Consider the following 20,571-nt stretch of genomic DNA (forward strand, 5'->3'; position numbering starts at 1 on the left):
CACTATTTCCGTAATACTTTTTTACAGGTATGTTTTTTTTTTTTTTTTTTTAGTGTTAAGGAATTTAAAAGAAACATTACTCGTTTTAGTACGAAAAGAGAAATTTATTATTTCTATGATGTAAAATGAGCATCGAATTACATATACAGAGGAAAAGAGAACTAATTACATCGCGATAAAACAATTACATTTGACGTCACAAAAGTGAGACGCTCAATTGCATTTATTCATTTCACGAAGAAGTCCGCTGAATCATATCTGACAATTAAGGACACTCGGAATGGATTACTAATCGTTCCATTATCCAAAGGAACCAATCTTCGTGTCATCGTAGATACACCGAGATCCGAAATAAAATTTCAATAAAATAAATAACACGTGATATCGATGTTCACGGATTCGCTTCGAGAGTTCTTCGTTCGTTCGATCTTGAGGAGAATCGTAGCACGGAATTTCTCTGTCAGCAATGGAATCCTACAGTTGCTCGGGTTTTAAGCAACGATATCCTTATTTCGATGACCGAAGCTAGCTCCGTCGAGTCCGCCAAAAGAATTGATGTTTACCAGGAGGAGTAGCCAGAAGAGTAACCACCATGGCCGCTTGGCCATCCGTTGTTGTATTTCTCAACGACCACTGTAGGTTGTGCGATCGGCACTGGAATCTGTTTCACGACTGGAACAGCATATGGAGCTGGTACTGGAACCTTGACTGGTACGCTGACTGGTACGCTGACTGGAACAGGGACTGGCCTGTCAACTGGGATTGGGACGTGCTTGGTCACTGGGACTGGGTAGGGTTTCGGGACGTGAACGGGATACGGACGATCGACTGGGACGGCTACTGGTACCTGAAGAAAAGAACATGTCAATGGTTAGATGAGCAACGTTGCAATGATCCTTCATTGTGTCCACAAGGGACACATCGATGATGTACTTTCATCAAATTTACGATAAAATTTTGATATTTTCTTAAGTAGAAGCTAGCTCAAAATGTTTGACCGCGTAGATTGTTGCAATTCTATATTATACATATACATACGATTAGCAAAAGTAACATAATCGATCCAGGAATGCACGTAAAATGAAGCCGTTCGATTTACAAAGTTTTCTAAGAAAGCCAGCATGCACGTGTGAGATTATTCTTGGCTTACGAAATCCTAGCACGCATTTACATTGAAACGTTAATTAACGTCCGATGATGAAGGCGCTGACTGCCAATCATGCGAACAGATATTCCGTGATAAATAGAGCGTGATTGGGAGCTCGAAGTCCTCGAGGTTCTCGTTTATACTAGTTGCCTTGATTTCGATAGGAACGCGCATCAAATTTAATCTGTTATGCAAATCGGTCGGAAAGCTTCCGTAAAAGATCCTGTCGCTCTCGATTTCACACTGCGACGACATAAAAATTTCTCTATCTATGTTACGTTTTATTTTTCCAGAGCTTTCACGATATAGGTTAAGATATTGGAACACTTTTGTTCGTTCCTATATTCGACCGGTTGCTAATGAGTGAACCAAAGAAATACAGATCTTTACCCTAACTGGAACAGGAACTTGTCTCTCAACGGGAACAGCGACTGGATGTGGCACTGGAACTGGAACTTCTCTGGTTAAGACGGATACTTGGCCGACACCACCGCCGACACCACCGCCGATACCACCGCCGATACCACCGCCGTAACCACCACTATAACCACCGTAACTACCACCACCGTATCCCAATCCGTAGATTCCTCGTTTGTCTTTTTTTGTTTCGCCTGCAGCCTGTTCTTCGGCGAAGGCTACCGCCAAGAAGGCGAAGATGATGACAAGCTGAAAGAAAGATAATAATCAAATTCTAAGAAAAGAGAATCACTCCTCATGACGCGACAAAATCACTTAATAGCACAGAACTTTGTTTTAACCATAATGCTTATGTTTTAACCGTGGTGTATCACTAATAACAGAACAGTTTCTATTTGAAAAATAATCTCGATTAATCTTGATGCATTCAATTTTGGAAAGTATAGGATAGTTTTGTTTCAACGAAAAAACCAAGTCCTCTTAACTGCTGCTGGGTAAACTCGGTCTTGATCGTCAACAGAGACTGATCCTCACGATCGTCAGACTGCCAAGATGTTCAATTGCTCACCTTAGCGTTCATGGTACTGCGCTGTTGGAGTTGGTTCGTCGTTGTTTTGCGACTGATGAGATACCAAGAAGATTCCCTGCTTTTATACGGTGTGACGACCACGACGAACCCTTGAGCAGGTCGGAGGTGGTGGGCAGTGTCGGGTCTACAGAAACGGTGAGAAGAAATTGGGCGTGGGGGCAAGCAGAGGTCTCCGAAAAGCAATCCAAGGCAAAACTCTTTCCACTCGCTTTTTGCGAAAGATACATTATGGCCTCCCTTCACCAATTCAGATTAATACTTTATCGCAATATTTTCTTGAGTTTTTTCTTAATTATATTTTGAAGCGTTAAGCTGTCATTAATCACTTGCAAAAAGTTTTCCTCTTCCAGGTACATTCGATATGAGGCTGTTCTCACACATATACTACCGGAACATCCCTGACATCGGGGGAAAAAATGAGGAAAGACGACAAGATTTTTGGAAATTTCATTTTATCTTTAGGAAGACTTCGCGAGTGCAAAATTCTTGGAATAATTCAACCGCGGGAAATGTGTTTCCCTTTCCTTTGGAACTGAATGCTACCATTTCAGAAAGTGACCGAATTTTTTGCGAGTTCACGCAATGTTCGACATTTACGTAGCCGCATGTCCAAAATGATCTCTGAGAACTATAACGAGCCAGGTGATTGTTACGTTAACATCGTTACAAACAGCGGAGTATAATATGTATGACATAAGTATGGATTTAATACTCTAAATAAAATACTGGCTCGAAAAAATATTAGGATCGCTATTTCTGATTTTAGCTCGATATACTTCGTCACGAGTTTAATCGTTATGCAAATAAAATGACGCAGTGCAATAAAAAAGATGGAAATATTCTTAAAAACAAATAATAAGGTAGAAAATATCAAGGTGGACCAAAAATACGTTTAGCGCGATCAAGTGTCTGAATAATTTTTTTTACGCGTGTTGCGATCGCTTTTTTTCCAGAAATAAATTAACGATATCTGTGTTGGATAGATATCATCCTGAAAATGCAAATCGTTTAATTAACTCAAGCAGTTTGCGTAATAATCGAATTTTCTTGTTTTTGATCAAATCACATTTATCTTAACAAAAATCAGTCAATGTACGATCAACGTCCAATCAAACTTTTGTCCACGAATTGTCTATACTCTGTACATTTCAAATTAAATGCGAATTGCTGCTCGATGCGATCCTAATCTACATTTTTACGATGATAAAATTTCGATGAAACTGTCTATCTCGGAATTGATAGCTGTTGTCCGACTTGATGAATTTCAAATTTTTGCGCTTGACATTTCGAACTACATCGACGATCCTCCTGTGCAAGAATGTTGGCTTGTTATAAATGGGAAGACAGTATTAAACAGGAGAATAAAAAAGGGTTCGCTCGTAAGAAATTTATGCAGAAGAACCCTCTGGACCGCTTTGCTTTGTTCGAAGACATCGCATACCAGCCACATAATCCGCTGAGATTCTGAACAGCGTAGTCCCTCTCGTTTACCTTGCTCTTATTAGACCGATTGTTATTTTGTACTGTTAACGTCGATGATTCATTACCTTGATCGGAATAAGTAGATTTTTCTAACCCCTTGGAAGCGCTACGCAGATAAGATGTTTAGTGTTACAAGGTCTGTAGCGCCTGCAACAATGTTAATTGATCATCGCACTGACTTATTTCGTCTAAGCAGTCGTGAGCGTGGCTCTGTCGTACCTTCACCTGAAAAAATCTGTGTGCGCGCTGTATTTTCGAACGATACTCTTACAATTAGTGCAGAGTTGTGGGAAAAGGGATACTAATTTTTTAATGTTAAGCATTTTAGTGTTTCCAATGAGAGACATTCTCAACAGAATCAGTGCTTTTCGATCGGCTGACATTCGTCGAAACATCAGTCTTGATTCGTAGCTACGACGCGACGTATGCAACTGGATCGGATAGAAATTCAATTTTCGAAGGTACGAGACGGTACGGAATCTTCACGGAGGAATACGCACGTCGTTCGTTGCATAAATCGTTTCTCGGTTGGTTTCGACACCGGAAACTGGCTTTGTCCTTTTCCCTTCTTTTTAGCATACAAACCTCTACGGTCCGTTTGTTACGCGCTCGAGATGGTCTCGTTCCTTGCGATTGCATAACCGCAAACAACCAACGAAAATTCCATATTCGAATTTCGCTACGTTTACCCTAACAGGTTTTCTGATTGTTCTTACGTTTATGGATCGACGAGTTTATAGGGTGATTCTAAAAGTGGTATCAGGTAAAAAGATATCGTTCACGAGGATTCTACATGATCGGACATTTTCTCGAGCTTTAACAGCAATTCATCGATAACTTTCGAACTGCGAAATTGATATTGTCTCGTATGAAAACGCATGATAATTGCGAATGAAGGAAAGTAATAAAGTGGCAAATACGTTTTACCGCCGTGTTACAAATACAACTTTAACGCGTATCACCAGGTATAAATCTTTATTGCTGTCCGTACACCTGAAAAGCGACCAATTTGTTCCATTTTAAGTGGGCAAAAGGGAACGGAACGATTGCGCGACTGGCCGATCGCGTGTAGAAACATTCCAAAAGTTTCACGTACGAATTATGTTGGTCTGATATCGTAACGATCTACGACACCGACCAAACCGTTTATTGTCATGAAAATGAGCATGATCGGCCCGTTATTACATGACAGAATGGCACTGGATTTCACTCGTGTATTCTATCCAAAAAGAAAGTAAACTTTGTTTCCGTCCTCGATGTCGATATGTCGTCAAAATTGAAACACCGAAAACTACTTCCACGAAGGGGATTAACTTATTGGCCAATCGACAAGAAATTTCGAAATAGCTAAATACCGATGAGCTGGTTTTATTCCCTGATCGCGCTTCGATTGTTGACTTTCTTTTTAAGGGAATCATCCTTGATCCCTTAAATGTTAAGCAGAACATTTCTATGCGATATCCTTACGTTAATGTATACAGATTTGGACAAGTCGTTATTCGCTAGATTTTAACAAGTTTGAACTCATTTTATACTGTGTGTAAATCGTATTTTTCGTACAGCTTTCTATGCTTTCTATGCAAAAGATATAGTCGTATAAATAGCACTCTAACATTTCACAACGTATTTTCGTTCTCCAGAACTCCAAAATATCGCTCAAGTTTACAGCATGAATACATTAATAATCGAAAGGCCAAAAATTATTTCGTTGTAAAATAATCGCACAGAAATACCGCGAGAGATATTGACAAGAACACGTTTGTTGCCAATGGATGAAGAAATAATTAATTCTCGAAATATATCGGTAACTTTTTTATGTAACATGGAAACTAAATGAAACAAGCAGATTTATTGTTGTAACGCTATCCTATAAAATATTATTCAAAGTTAATTGTAAAAAAAAGCGACGCGAGGAAGAGGATTGATTAATGCTTAAACTTTGTCAAGATCAATTTTTACTGCAACATATAAATTTCTATCGAAAAGTTTGATATCAAAATTTGATATAAATAATGTGTAAATTGTATAATGTATTTTTAGAACAATCTATCAAATTTTGATAAATTTTATCTATTAAATATCAAGAATTCCTTTCATAAAGTGAACGTAGTTTTTTACTCGGAGATGAACGAAATTAATCAGACAAGAGGAATTTAACCCGAGCGACACGCACGCTACGTAAAAAACTCGTTTCGAGGTTGTTTTTGCTTTCGCGCTAACTTTCGTATAGAGAACGGAATAACCCTTACATAATTACGATGTTACTCGAGTTTTGATGCCTTAGACGTGACATTAAAAAAAATATATTATGTAATCGTTAAGTATGCGATAATACGCTGAGTTGCACGTTTTCAAATCGTTGAATAACCTACCATCAATGAAAGTTTAATGTCCATAATGTATGACAGCAGATAAAGTACCAGATGGTACTCAGTCTATGTGATACCCTGTCGAATATTTCTTCCATAAGATTTTATCGAGACATAGTTGACTAATTCGAGAGTTGGAATAAATCTTTCAGAATGACTCAATGAAATAACGTATATTTGCCAATTTCGCCAATGAATATCAAACGTTAACCGAGGAAATAATATTTCAAATTTTTGTTACTTCCATCGTTGGATTTACATGGATCTAGAAAAATGTGTAACGTCCACGTGACAAGGTCGGCAATCAAGAATCACGTTAATTAAGAGATGTTGTAACTTGATCGGTATGTATGAAGCAGATAATGATTGGCACAACGAAGTACTTTCTAAAAATTAATAACTATTTGCATGCGTTCTTTAGAAGTGAACGTGGATGAATAGTGTATTATGAGACATAAACTGAAGTATCTGCATTTTTAATGCCGTTTTCTTATACGATTCCACGATAAACTGTTTTGTACAAGGATATATCTGTGCGTAATGAATAAGAAGCGTATAGTTTTGTACATATGCTTTCAGTAAAAGCGAAGTAATGAAGCAAAATTCGGAAAATGGGACGGTGGATGCAATCCGTGTGGAAAGCAGAAAATACGCTCTAAAATATTTTACAAGTTATTACAAGCAATTGCAAACAATTCGGGGAAATAATACCATAAAGGGCAGGAATTCATTTGATGGAGGCATTTCATTAGCGCGTCGCTTTCTTGGAAAAATTTCTGTAGCCTTTTGTTAGTTTAATATATAAAAAAACTGTCTTCTATATATAGATAGAGATAGATAGAAATCCAAAGGAAAGTTCACCGCTTGACCTGCATTCCGTGAACATCGTGAGATCTTGAAAATTAGGGTAAGGGAGGTTCCCAGACCGCGCGAAATCGCAGTCAAGGTTCGGTTTGGGAACATCGCCAACTCGTGGGTAGTTTCTATACAATGGTGAATCAGATAGCGCTCGTAAAAGTATAGTAATGGGCTGTCGCGCAAGGAAGTGTCGAAACGTTTTATACGCAGATAATTAATACCGCAGAAATTCCTAGTCATTAATTCTACACTGCAGCAGCCAGCCAATAATTTTATGATCGGTCGAAGTCTTCACGCCATCGATGCTACCCTCCATAGATTTCAAATATTTCTATTTTGTTGCACACATCAAGTTCAGTTTATTATATTAGTTAATAATTTATTGTAGCTATACTCTTTTCAAGGAAACAGAAGCTCGATCGTTTGCCTTCCCGATGGCAAAAACTTGATACTAATTGACGTAGTAATACGAGCACGTAATGTATCGATCATTCCTAAGCAAATATGAAATTACCAAGCGTTGGAATCCACGTGTGGAAAATACATTTCGTAATAGATGACTGGACAATCAACATGTAAAATGCATTAATCAACATTAAAGATCGAAGAAATGGTTCGGTTAAAAAGAAATAACAAAACGTTACTTTAAAAAACATTTATAAAATCAGTTTATTGCATGACTCGTGTCAACTACGAAGCAGAATGTGTTTTCGTACTGCTCTCGTCATAATGTCTTTTGCGATGCTGCGGAAGTGGTTAATGGTGGGAATGGAGGGGTGGCAGACTGAAAGGAAAATTCATCTAGTAGTGTCCCAAGCCGTATCCTTTAACAAGGACTGGGACTTGTTCTTTAACGAGAACTGGCTGTGGAACGACGACTGGAACCGGCTTGGGAACCGCGACTGGAACGGGATGAGCCACTGGTACCTGCAAGTAAACAGCAAATAAAGGATGAAGGAAAGCTTTTAAAATGTGTTCCAAAAGGAAACTCGAAAATTAAATTTAATTAAAGCTTTACCATGTTCGGATCGTGACTAATTAACGAAATTATAAAGGAAATCGAAAGAATCGGTTCCTTTAACTTACCTTGACGGGGTATGGGGCGGGCACGGCTACAGGAACCTTAACTGGAACCGTAACTGGGACTGGTTTTTCGACTGGAACCGCGACCGTCTTGGTTTGCACTACTGGGTATGGCTGGGGTACTGGAACCGCCACTGGGACTGGATGTGGGACCGCAACTGGTACCTGAAGGAAACATAGTGTCGTACACGATACTGGTTGGATCTATCGTCTTGATACAGATATTTAATTCTAATCTCATTTAACGCTGACATTCGTGAAACTTGGATTTTAATCGAATACTAGAATTTCTGGAAACGCAACGGTGTAATAAAATGAGTTAATAAAACATGTCAAGTTTTATAATAGTAGGTTTGTAACACGAACAAAGACTCTTCTCGGATAATTTCCTCACCTTTACGGGGATTGGCCTGTCAACGGCGACGGGGTATGGTTTTGGGATTGGAACTGGAACAGCGACAGGCTTTTCTTGAATGGCGACCGCAACACTGCCATGTCCCAATTCACCACCGAGCAGGCCACCACCATGTCCCAAACCACCATAGCCCAAACCGAGCAGACCACGCTTCTGGACCGTTTTGTCTTCGGCGAACGCCACGGAGATCAGCATCACGAATACCTTAAGAATGAAAAATGCAATATGATCGATTGGCCAAAGTTGTTTTTATACCCAGACATTAATCGTTAACGAGATTTAAGACCCCCGCGAGATTTAAATAGAACGATAACTTCTCCAAGAAAAATTTCTTTTTGGAGACCGCATTTTCACTAAAAGTTCACAAAAACTACGTGTAACTACGAGCACTGAATATTCTCTAGATCACAAAAAGAGACGAACTTTAAGTCAACGCGGACTTTGAGTGAAACGTACCAGGGCCCTCATGGTAAACGATTGGCTATTACTTTGGCTAGTGCGTCTTGACTGGTAAATTAAATTGGTTCTGTCGCATTGGAGGAAAACCACCCTTTATATAGGGAATTCACTTTCATTTCACGCGTACACCCCGCCAATGAAAAGCCAATGGCCGTTCGGTGCGCTATCGCCACACCTACTATATACTATTTACCCACTGTACAGCCACATACCGTTACACATTATAATACATAATGTGCACAGGGAGTTGTATAACACGCCAAACGTGCGCCAACCGGGGCTAGTAAATAGAACGCGGGCACTTTATGCAGATAAGTATATATGCGCGCATACATTTTCGACCTAGCTCCGTGACTCTAACGAGAAGACTCAGAGTCTGCGGCATATCGATCGGAGGAAACGCGCGAACGTGAGACACCTGAGAATCTGGATCTTTTTCGGCTATAGATCGTGGCAAGTCTTGCTCGCATTTGGGTTCGTTCGCGACAAATACTCGTGCGCATTGTGAAAAATGTATCGTCTATTTCTTGTACCCAGTTGATCGTTCTTCTTTTCTCGAGAAATACTTCGAATCGGTAAGAATAGAACAAAGTTGAATCAAGTCGATCGACTCGAGTGATTAAAAGACAGAAACTCGAGAATGTTGTTATTCGCTGAATTCGTGATTTTATCTTTGAACGAAGTCGTCTTTTGAAAAAATCCTTAATCGAGGAAATACGAAATAAGAGACTGTTAAATAGAAACTGTCACCTTTTATGAACACGCAATATTCGACGGCTAATCGATCGGCTCTAATTAATGTTGCAATTAATTGCATAAAATCGGAGGTGCATGTAGAAAATCGTTACGCAATTACGCAATATGGTTGGGCAGAATAACGAGTAGTAGCTGGTGAAACGGGAAAGCAGGAAAATTTTACGTTCAGTCTCTACGAGCAACAGAGATATTTCCTAATTTCGTTTCCCAATTCGTATACAATTTTCCAGTCTCACCACAATTTTGTGTATGTATACGTATAATCTGTGTGAATTTTATTTCTATCTTCCGATAAGATTTTGATACTTTGAACCAAGCGAGCGGAACATAGTAATTTAAAATAAGAATCAATGCTGCATTAATAGTTTTGTAAAAATATTCTTTGAAAAGTAAATAAGAAATTTGATTTGAGTAATTATTATCCTGGGAATGATGATTGACGTGCGCTAAACCATGTAATATTTCACAACGATATTTGATGCATATTTATTTCAGCCGTCACTGTATAATTATTAATGTAAAAATTAATAACAGCCTATCATACTATTGAATCTTGATTCCTGTATATTTCAATCATTGACTTGTCAAATAATTGATCGTGAAATTATCAGAAATATAGATCGAATCGATCGCAATAGAAAGAAATATCGTAACCGAGTCACAGAAATGATTCATCAATTAGTTTTCACTATCTTAACTAACTCTTAAAACAAATTTCAAATAAATATTGTTCGTGTGGCATACTTTGTGACTGCTTGTCTATTCATCAATACCCTGATTGTATCGGTCGTGCTACAGACAGTTTAATTTAAACCCAGTTCCAGCATGACCAGCGGTAAAACACGACAATTTTATGGTCGACACGAAATTTTAGAATTTTATATTCGTTCGTCATTGTTTCTTATAGCCAGTTGCGTGATGTGTAACACGATATATTTCAAAACGGCGAGAAAAAAAAAAAAAAAGAATAAAAGTTCGTCACTAGTGACCCGAAACTTAGAAAGCGTAATGTAATACACAAAAGTATTTCAGACACCTGCGTGGTTGATTAAGAACGAAACGGGTGGATTATTATCAGTCACGATCTCCGCAAATCGTCGTTTCACAAACGGTTTCTTTGACATAAATGAAACGCAAATCAGAATCAGTTACGTCGTTCCCTTGAACAAATAATCATGCCTGCTATTCAATAGCTTTTACTCATTTCTCGAGGATACTTTTTACGTGCTGTTGTTCCGCTTTTTATTTTGAATTACGTATTCTCTCACTCACTGTCACGAACATATTATTTCTCAATTTCCCTCTTTTAATTCACAGACAAAGTATGTTGATTAATATTCCTACAAGTAATATCGGCAATTAATATTCATAGACTTTTAATTACTGTATGAATTATGTTTACGTAATACAATAATTTGCAGTAGCATTGCATTTCGAGTAGCTGACTTGCTCCATGAAAATTTAAATTATCTACCATATTTAATCGTAATTCTAAGTATTCTATCGACCTATCGGATCCTAGCAAACGTATCCTGAGTTATTACAATACGCGGTAGGGACATGTTCCTTATTACAAAATTCTTCACATAGCTGGTTCTCCTGTGACTCACGCTTGTCGATAGCGAATTCCTCCTAAATCTCGAACAAACCCGCTGCAACGATATTACATATTACATTCAAAATCTATACAATAATTTGCGTAACCCTACTTTTATCGTATATCGTTTCCGTGTTGACTTAATGTAGTGAACAGTTCACCCATCGATCGAGAAAACGAGTTTGAGATTTCAATATCGGACACGTTTTACTGACGTCAGACGTATTGACTTCTGTAGAGCCGTGCCTCCAGCTTTTCTTGCGTGTTACATATTTCGATTGGAGCGAGAGATCGTATCATTCGGTGAGGCGAATGAAATCAAGTTTGTCATCTGTCAAGTGCAGAGTGTTTGTTTTAATCTCATCTCTGAGCTAGACGATGCAACCTGAAACTTGTAACTTTTGAAATTTCGATCCATACTCCATGCTCACTGTAGCTTCAATGTCTCATTTGCACATGAAAATTTTTCCTAAATGATTTTCTAAGGATACGTAGTATAAAGTACATTCTATACACTTGCATTACTTCGTATACATGATATCTACTTTTTATCATCTATAATCTCTCATAATTCGTATTCTATGAAACATACGCGGTTGTTTAATTACACAGAGTTGCACAGCCTCCGGTTTCCTTCGTGTTGTGTCATTTCGTATGCGGCATGGTTGCAATTCCTTGTAACTGTTCAACCTGTTTTGTAATTGGTATAAAATCAACAACCGTAATGATTATTCCGGTATCGCGGATTAAGCAATTCCTTCTTTCTCCTTCATTTATGTGTGACACCTTTCGGCTGTCGTGCGATACGAACAAGGATATAAAAAACCGGAGTATTAAACAGGCTGTAAGTCGATCTACACCTCCGATCTTTTTTCGAGCAGAGACGCTAATCGCGATAAATCGTTTCATCCTTTGAATTCTTTGTGTACGAAACAATCGAAACTATTACGTTCTAAAAGAAAGATACAAAAAGGCAGAATAAAACATGAGAGGGTGACAGGCGAGCAGAAGAATAGAAGGATGAATTCCTGTTGATCCTTTTTCGGCTCTCACTTTCCGCCAATAATACGCCCGGTGAAAATGGTAACTGTGCCGTACTCCTATCAAGATCCGTCTTACGTAAGCCAAAGTAATACGCGAGTAAAGGTGGATCGGGACTCCTTGGCCGTTTATTACACTAAGTGAATTAAGATCATTAAAATTATTATTCCCGTTCGTTATTCGTTGCGCATCGTAACAAAAGTATTCCTCGCTGAACAAACAGCCATAAAAATCAATGAAATGGCAGATAATATCCACGCGTGAAACAAGCAATTTCGGTACGGCTTGTTGAGTCATAGAGATTTCAAAAGTTTTGTGAAACTGGTTTTAGCTGCGTCACATGTTTAGTAAGTTTCAAATGGTGAAAGTCGAAAAAGTACATTGACAAATACTAAGTGATGACTAATGCGTAATAATTGTTGTCTTTTCAAAAACAGGACGATCAAGTAGTAATTTCATTTTGAAGCTTTTTATTTTGAAGTGTATTTTGGAGAAGACGAAGTGGCGCGTGAAAGAAGCAGAATACAAGTCGTCCTTTCCAATAAATGTATTATTATGCAAAACAATTGACAAATATGCGACAAAACGTGCTGACGTAATTGTACACCGGTACGGTACGGTACGTGATACACGATACGTGAGAAATTTTACTGCGATCGTACACACCCATTTCAATAGGCCGTCGAAACATTCGGACAACGTATTTATAGATAAGATGCAGTTCATGTGCGAAAGGAACCCTTAACGTTAGTCATAGACGATTACGTCAGAGGCGTAACAAGCTTCCAAGCAATTACGATTGCTATAAATTGTTCCCACAGGTCATTATTCATAGAATGACCGTATTTAACTTTCATCGACGGTGCGTTAATTCAGACGTACGCATATACATTCAATTTTGAGCACATTACGTATTAAAGTATTTTCGAAATCAGGAATTTAGGATATCATCAATTTTCGAATCAAAATTTTGAATATTTCTAAAACATCGATTATTTTCACCTACAGACCAGTTTCTTTAAATACATCGCTTGCATGCTGATCTCGATTATGCACCGATCCTACTAATGTCCTAATGTCAGATGTGACACACAGCACGGCGTGGTATTCGAGGTTGTCGATCGATCAAGCGGCACGCGACTTTTATCATAGCTCGATAGTCAGTTATAAGTTAGAACCAGTTGACGACTTTATTTTCTAGACGGGAGGGTCACCAGCAATAGCAAGGAACAATAGCAAGGTTAACTGGGGCTACTAGCCAAGCGCTAATTCAAATCGACCATGGCAAAGACCTTCTTGCGGTAGGTCACAGACCGTGAAGATTAGTTATACAAGCCACGAAGAGGCGCCGCGGGCGTTTCGAGCCGCTGGTAATTCCCGTCTTGCTGGATTACATGATCTTGACTTGCCGCCGGATACGAGTCAGCCGATGGAAAAAGACGATAATTGTTTGGATTGAATATCTGTACTTCTCCAAGATCAATGTCAATTCGATGTAAGCGCATATTGAAATCTTTCCCTTTTACGAACCAAAGATTCGCAAACATGAACATTTATTACATATTTCGTTTAAAAAGCAAAAGATATATTTCGAATTTTAGTTAATGAATACGAACTAGTGGAATTGAGAACAGTGTTTAGATACAAGAGCATGAAATTATACATCAAACATCGCGCAAATGTTACCTTTGTGACTGGAACGAAATGATAGGCACGTAACAAGCAATCTTCGCGAAATCTATAAGATTAACCACGCGAGTTATGATCGTAAAAGGAGCATCGTGCATAAATTCCTAGTTTCTATTATTAATCTTGAAATTCTATGCATTTTATGATTTTCTGTACGATATTCGACCTATTGACCTATATCTACGAATACTGAATAATTTCTATAAGCTCAAAGTTTATTACGATTTGCAGTTGTTCTATGCGGTTTTCTAGAGGTAATACTCTCATAAAATACTCGGTCGGCTATGTCGTAAAATTACGGTTGTTACAAATTATCGTTTTACCTTTCCTCTTCACGACTCATTATTAATATTACCTAATGAACGACGAATGTCGTTTAAACATTAGAAGTTTACGACGTAAGTGAATCATTGGAGACTGGGAGGTTTACGAGACTGAATAGCTTTTAACGCGAGCTAATTATACTAAACGACAAGGGATATGCGAGTAGATCAGTCACGCTTGCACGATTATCCCGCGGTGTCTGAGATTGAAATCGTTAGCCTGGCTAATGATCTGCCTCGTTCCATTTCGCGATCGAACCTCGATTAAATCGAAAAGGTGAAGACTTATCTCGAGAAGAACGTTTGGAATCCATCCACTTATTATTCTGCCACAGTAGCCATTTTGTGTGATCAATGTGGCAATCTTGCGTTCATCGTAGAAATTCTCTCTTCTAAAGCTCGGGATTAATTAATTTTATACCGTTACAACATAGTTTATCGAGGCACGAAAGTTCGCAAGTAGTAGATACATACGTGTTTCTCGACACGAAGTTTTGCATATCTAACCGGGAAGCTAATAACTTGGTTTCTCTTCGACTTTACGCAGTCGTGTTCCGTCGCTTTCGTAAGAGCGATCGGCAGAAAAATCTGCACGAGCATCGACATATCTCGTTCGATACTCAAATAAGGTGTTGCTTGTGCAACGGCAGCCAACCGCTTCTAACGATGTTTCCATTCGATTCTCTCGGACAAACATGGATAGGCCTGTGGATTCATCGAAGGTAGATGGCAATAGACACGAAACTGGCGTGCTATATACTGTATATACTGTATATACTGTATGACTGTATAATTATCAGGTATATAACTCGCTTGACAGAACAACTGGCCGATGATAACAGCGGTGACAAGCGAGCTTATAATTTTCATCGTTCGTGGTGGCACGCGAAAGGAACGCGTGCAATGTTTTACACGCATCGAAGCGCAACATTCATATTCATGTTCCTGACCTCCGATAAACCAAATGTAGGTCGGTTATTATCATAATAAATGGTAACTAGTATAGTCGACAGTTTTACGCGTACCAATGATATACTATATGCTATACCGTATAAATGAAATATCAGATCGAAAATTTCACGTGGACTTCCAAACTTTCGAATCTACCTGAGAACCTAATCGACGACGGTCGAATAGTATCACAACAATGGCTTAACGTTCAACGGAAGCCAATTACATCCTTTTTCCTTTTAAGATCATTATTGACCGCGATATCTCTACGAAACGATCGTGATCTCACGGAACGATATCCCGCACGAACTGCATCCGATTGGAATCCAGTGAAGGGTATGCGGCAATCGCAGTGTACACGAGGCGAGCGAGGAACAGAAGCGACCATGCACGTTAATCGTTTGCAAGTCGATGGTAAGCCGTGGCAGGAGGTGCATGCATGCAAACCGTGTGACCAGCAATTCACAATAAGAGCTGCTTTCCGAGTAAACGATGTCTAGAGCGCGGCAAACTGTCTCGGATAGCCTGTTACTTTTACGAACACACGATGCCGAAGCGGAGAATGCTTCGTTCGAATGCTCGACGTTTTACGACGAAGATTTATGTGCCTTTCGAAAAGAATGTAACGGCAATTTATTTACTTAGCGCTTAGGAGTAGAAAAATTGCGAAAACACGTGATTACTTTCGAGATTTTGTGAATAGGAGAAATTTTAAGTACAGGAGGATTTACGTGAACGTAGTCTTAAACCGGAGATACAATGTATTGTTAGTCTGATCTATTTCGATGCTGAAAATTATCACAAAGTGGCTTGAAATTACCCCCTCGGTTACCATTAAATTCAATAACTCGATAATTCTACAAGATGAAGGCAACCGGTACAATTTTACGTGCTTTCCGTTCGTAATTACGCCCAGTTGATTATGAAACGCATTACTGATTTTACTGAGCGTGGATTACAAACATATTTTATCGCCAACATTGTTTTTTACATTGGATCACATTAAAGTAAGTATTGTCGGAGACACGTCGTTAAAGAATATCGTGATCGCTAAAAACTGATGCGCGACACATCGGTAATTTCACACTTTTTCCTCTGTAAATCCTTTCAATTAATGTCCTTGATCGATCTAAATAAAGGATTTAGAAGGTGAAACTTATGTCCATTCTATTTTTCTAAACAGTGGTTCGATTCAAGGACAAGACTCCAATTTCGCAGATGTTTCGACTAAAACTGCAGCCAACGTGAACGATAGAACGTTGAATCGCCGTGATATATATTAGGTCGTCCGAAAAGTTTCTTTCGTTTTATAAAGAAATAATGGATGCACAACATTTTTCGTTTTATTTTATCGAGTTAAGTATGATCCATTTTGTTCTATCAGGATAAAGATCGCAACGTTTGACAGATTATGTTTCATTTTTGTATAAAGATACATCGTTGTAAAAGACGTGTCTGTAAAAGAAAGATACTTTTCGAACAACCTAATACATTGTATGGAAAACGTCGTGGTCCATCGAAAACAAGGAAACGCTGTGACGGAGGAACACGTCGCGTTCTCTCCCCGAATCGTGTTGCAACGTTGACGCAACGAAATTCAAGCGATTGTATGGATCGATAAGGATCGATCGATACTGCGGCTCGCCTAATCGGTGAAGTAATTTGCAGCGGTTTTATTTTGTCTTTATGGCGGAGGGAAATTATTTTACGTAATAATTACAATCGCGCGCATTGTCGAGAGGCAGGGAGTGATTAATCAAAAGGGAAATCTGTGTCTCGTTATTACGTGTGATTGCATTGGCTTGTTCATTCCGGCATGTGAAATTCGACGATTTCGGGGAATTCACGATACGCTCGATAGATAGCTTGACCATTGTTACGTCTATGCCATAGTTTCATATAATTGATCTAATTAATTTCACTACGCTAAAGTCTTTTAATAATTCTTTCGATTATAATCCATTAATTTATGTGCATTCTTCTTATTGTTTTTTATTTAATTACTTGGTAATATTCAAAGGAGGGCGGGGAAAGAAAAGGAAGGAAAAGATTCCTACGCACGATACGCTTTGCGATTTCTTCGTACGACCCTGACAGAAACGCAATCGTGCTACTTACGAGAGTACATTGCATCCTAGCATATCGGTGCATGCATGTACATGATGTGCATTATGGATTGAGCATCTAAGTAAGTGCCTGTGGAGCTAACGTCAGCGTGCCGTAATGTAGATGCTTCGACTCGATAACCGGCTCGATATTGCGTAAGAATGATTACGGTACTAGTTCTACGACCAGTACTGACAATGAGAAAATAAGAACGATATCTATCGCGATTATTATCGACTAGGGTCAAATGCACGATAAAAACATTTTATTGAAAATCGCAATTATCCATTAATTTTTCAATTTTTCAAGAAAATTCCTTTCTGTATATTACGAAAGATTCGCGTATACTCTCAAGTGACGATTAGCAAAGTTTCGCTGGAATATTTTCCATTCCATCGCGATCGCCCAAGAATGTTTGTGTAAATTAATATACAGATGTGAAACTTAAAATTCAAGCATACGTCACAAGCAGCGACTGTTCCCCATGAGCACACACCTACGTCGCTCTCGCTGGAACGTAATTACACGCTGCGCTTTGATCGTTCAACGGATGCCCTCTATTTACGGGGGGACGTTTGTACAGACCCTCGGAGCAGACTGACAGAGAAGAAAACAGAAGAAGAAAGAGAAAACCCAAAGGGTGAAACGGTCAACCCTGTCCCTTCCGGCCCCTAGCCGAATAAAACCGGTCGATTTTTATTCCGGCGACCGCTCGAAAGCGGACGTCGGCGTACCGACACATTTGTGCAATTGCGGATCTAGAATTTTCTGATCGCGAGAACTGAACGGCGAAGGGCGAACCGATTGAAAGGGAAATCGCTCGTGAGAGCCCCTCCCTTCCGCCCGAACGATCTTGTGGCTTTTCCTGTTCTCCGTTCCACCTGGAAGCCCGCGTTATAGAAAACGATCCACAAGACTATACGCTCCCGCGCGCGTGTCGTGACTATATATTTTTCTTTTACTAACCACATTGACGAACTATCTTTGTCTTCCACTTGCTTACAGCATTATTTTGTTGGAAGTTTCAGCAAAAGCGTGGGGGCGAGACGCGAATTCAGGTTGAGCAATCAGCTGGTAAATTCCAGGAAGTAGACACGCGCCTCGGTACCCTTTGTTTATTCGCTGTTCTCTGAGGTGTTTTGTTAAACGGCTTTGCCCATGCATTCCATTGAGTGGGTCGATGCAAACTTTAGATTCGAATGTCGATTACGCGAGGAAGGCTTGAAGATTTTACGCGTTGCGCATATTTTCTCGCTTTCTGGTGCAACGCGTATAGTCATGTTGATCGCGCATTAAGATCTGGGTCAATTCGCTTCAAACGCAATCTATCTATTCGTATTATTAATATTCTTTTGTATCGCGATTCTTGCACATCGACGTATACGAAATTTTTGAAATTTTTGCGATCGACATTAAATCTCTCGTCTCTGCCTTTTATACAAGCTAAATTAAAATATTTATCGAGCAGTAGAAAACTACGATCTTGCTTCTGTATTTGAACTTGCCGTATAAGTGCAGTAAAAAATTAATTGTACGGTAGGAAGTAGGAAACGAGAAATAAATATTCTTAATGTCAGATTCGATTGCATAGTTCAAATGTGCACACCATGTGTGTGCGTATCTTTATGAGATTTATGGTTGCTTAATTACAAATTCCTTTCTATTTTTTTGTAATCACTGCAACTAAGTAACAACTTCACCTGTTGAGGAATTTCGTACATTCGCGGAGCATACACTGAGCTTTCTCTTTGTTTCATTTGATTCTTCGATCGATAGATTATACCCTCGATTGAAGTAATTAAAAAACTCTTTAACACCTGTACACTCTGAAATATTTTCGTGATGTTTGCATGTACGTGGGAAACCTAGAAGCGATAAAATTCTCCACGAATGGTGACGGGAAAGGGGTTGAAAGCTTGATTGCAGGATCAATCGAGCGCCACTTAAAATTTCGGATAGTTTTATGGGCGTCCGTCCTTCGTTAGCGTCAACTAATTTTACGACTGAGTCAGCATCGTTGGATTGCAGGTACGATCCTTCTTTGATCGTGGCTAATGAAGCACATCCAAAGATCGGCCTGTCTTTTAGCATGCTCTGATAATCGTCCTTCTCGGAACGTCGGCCTGCGTCGTCATCGCTCGACGATTTACGCCTTTTCTGAAACTGCTTCTATCATTCCATTAAACGAGCGGAACTGAAATCCTTTCTTTTTTCCAACAGTGCTTGCTTTGAATTTCCAAACGGAGAAAGGGATAGATCGTGTAACAGTTAGCGCTTGGAACAAATTCGTCGATTAATCTTAAATAGAAATTAATTCTCCTTTTAATCTTTGGTCAAGCAGTAGGCCAATGAATCTGTCAAGAACAAACGCATCGAGTTTGGAAGATCTCTGATTCAATCGTCTCCTAATTTATCGAAACGAAGGTTATTCGAGATACAACAAATCTTCCAATTTGAACTGTCACCAAAAAGAGTATAATGATGCGGCTGTTATCAAGGCTATGTATAGAACAAACGAACTCATTAGTTTTTGCATGGTGTGTACGTGAACTGGAATTAAATCGCGTATTTGCGTAATGATAATACTCTGGAAACGAGGCTAATAGTAATGATAGACGAACGTCGGCGAATAAAGAAGTGTCACAATGCGTAATTACGTTCTTCAACTTACCTGTTTAATTGCATCCTTAACTCGTTCGCGCTCGGGTTTCAGGTGCTTGAATACGAGTGAAATTCGAGTTCTTCGATGTGACACCGTTGCGCACCATATGAATATTTAAGTAAAAAGTTAGATTACCTCGCTGTCGGACGTGAAATCTGTGTCAAACAGGTTTGATACATTAAAAACGTTTCAAAATATGATAATTCGCGAGCGCGATCGTTCGCCTGCGAAAGAAATGAAGTGAAGTAACGATGATCTGTGACGTGAAAAAAGATTGATTGCTCACAGAGTATTCTATGCCTTATGTATTTACTTTCAAGCACCCAGCTATTAATTTCCAAAGTTTGCAATTTCCAATCCGCTTTTCGCTCAATCGATTAACGCGCGAGTAACGTTACCACCAAGAATTGCGAAATAAATCTATTACGTTTAACACTGGAGGACAAACGTGAGTTCGCAATGAGAAAGGACCCGGAAGCGGAAAGAAGGCTCGATGAAATTCATAGATCGATATTTCTCGAAGAAGGAAGTAAGTCTATCGGGCGACACGTTACACATGGATCGATAGTGTGTCTCGATGTGAAAACCGGTCGAGAGAATGTAGCTTCATAATCTATGTATACATGG

The 20,571-nt window shown here is 39.1% G+C and overlaps 2 protein-coding genes across 3 annotated transcripts; both read right to left on the reverse strand.

Annotated features, from left to right (window-relative positions):
• Positions 1–83: 83 nt before the first annotated feature.
• On the reverse strand, positions 84–2,282 carry LOC139987226 (uncharacterized). Its single transcript, XM_072003236.1, has 3 exons — positions 2,133–2,282; positions 1,538–1,813; positions 84–847 (listed from the first exon to the last, which is right to left on the reverse strand). Exons 1-3 carry the CDS (start codon positions 2,142–2,144, stop codon positions 560–562), a joined length of 576 nt encoding a protein of 191 aa, XP_071859337.1. The 5' UTR covers positions 2,145–2,282; the 3' UTR covers positions 84–559.
• Positions 2,283–7,502: 5,220 nt separating this feature from the next.
• Positions 7,503–20,101, reverse strand: LOC139987227 (uncharacterized). 2 transcript variants are annotated; one of them, XM_072003238.1, is made up of 4 exons: positions 19,954–20,101; positions 8,340–8,564; positions 7,949–8,110; positions 7,503–7,789 (listed from the first exon to the last, which is right to left on the reverse strand). In XM_072003238.1, the coding sequence occupies exons 2-4, from the start codon at positions 8,553–8,555 to the stop codon at positions 7,664–7,666; spliced, it is 504 nt and encodes a 167-aa protein (XP_071859339.1). In that variant the 5' UTR covers positions 8,556–8,564; positions 19,954–20,101; the 3' UTR covers positions 7,503–7,663. The 2 variants fall into 2 exon arrangements, with proteins under 2 accessions (XP_071859339.1, XP_071859338.1); XM_072003237.1 differs by lacking the exon at positions 19,954–20,101 and adding an exon at positions 8,817–8,961.
• Positions 20,102–20,571: the final 470 nt, after the last annotated feature.

Source organism: Bombus fervidus, chromosome 5 (genome assembly GCF_041682495.2).
Source record: "Bombus fervidus isolate BK054 chromosome 5, iyBomFerv1, whole genome shotgun sequence".
Classification (NCBI taxonomy): domain Eukaryota; kingdom Metazoa; phylum Arthropoda; class Insecta; order Hymenoptera; family Apidae; genus Bombus; species Bombus fervidus.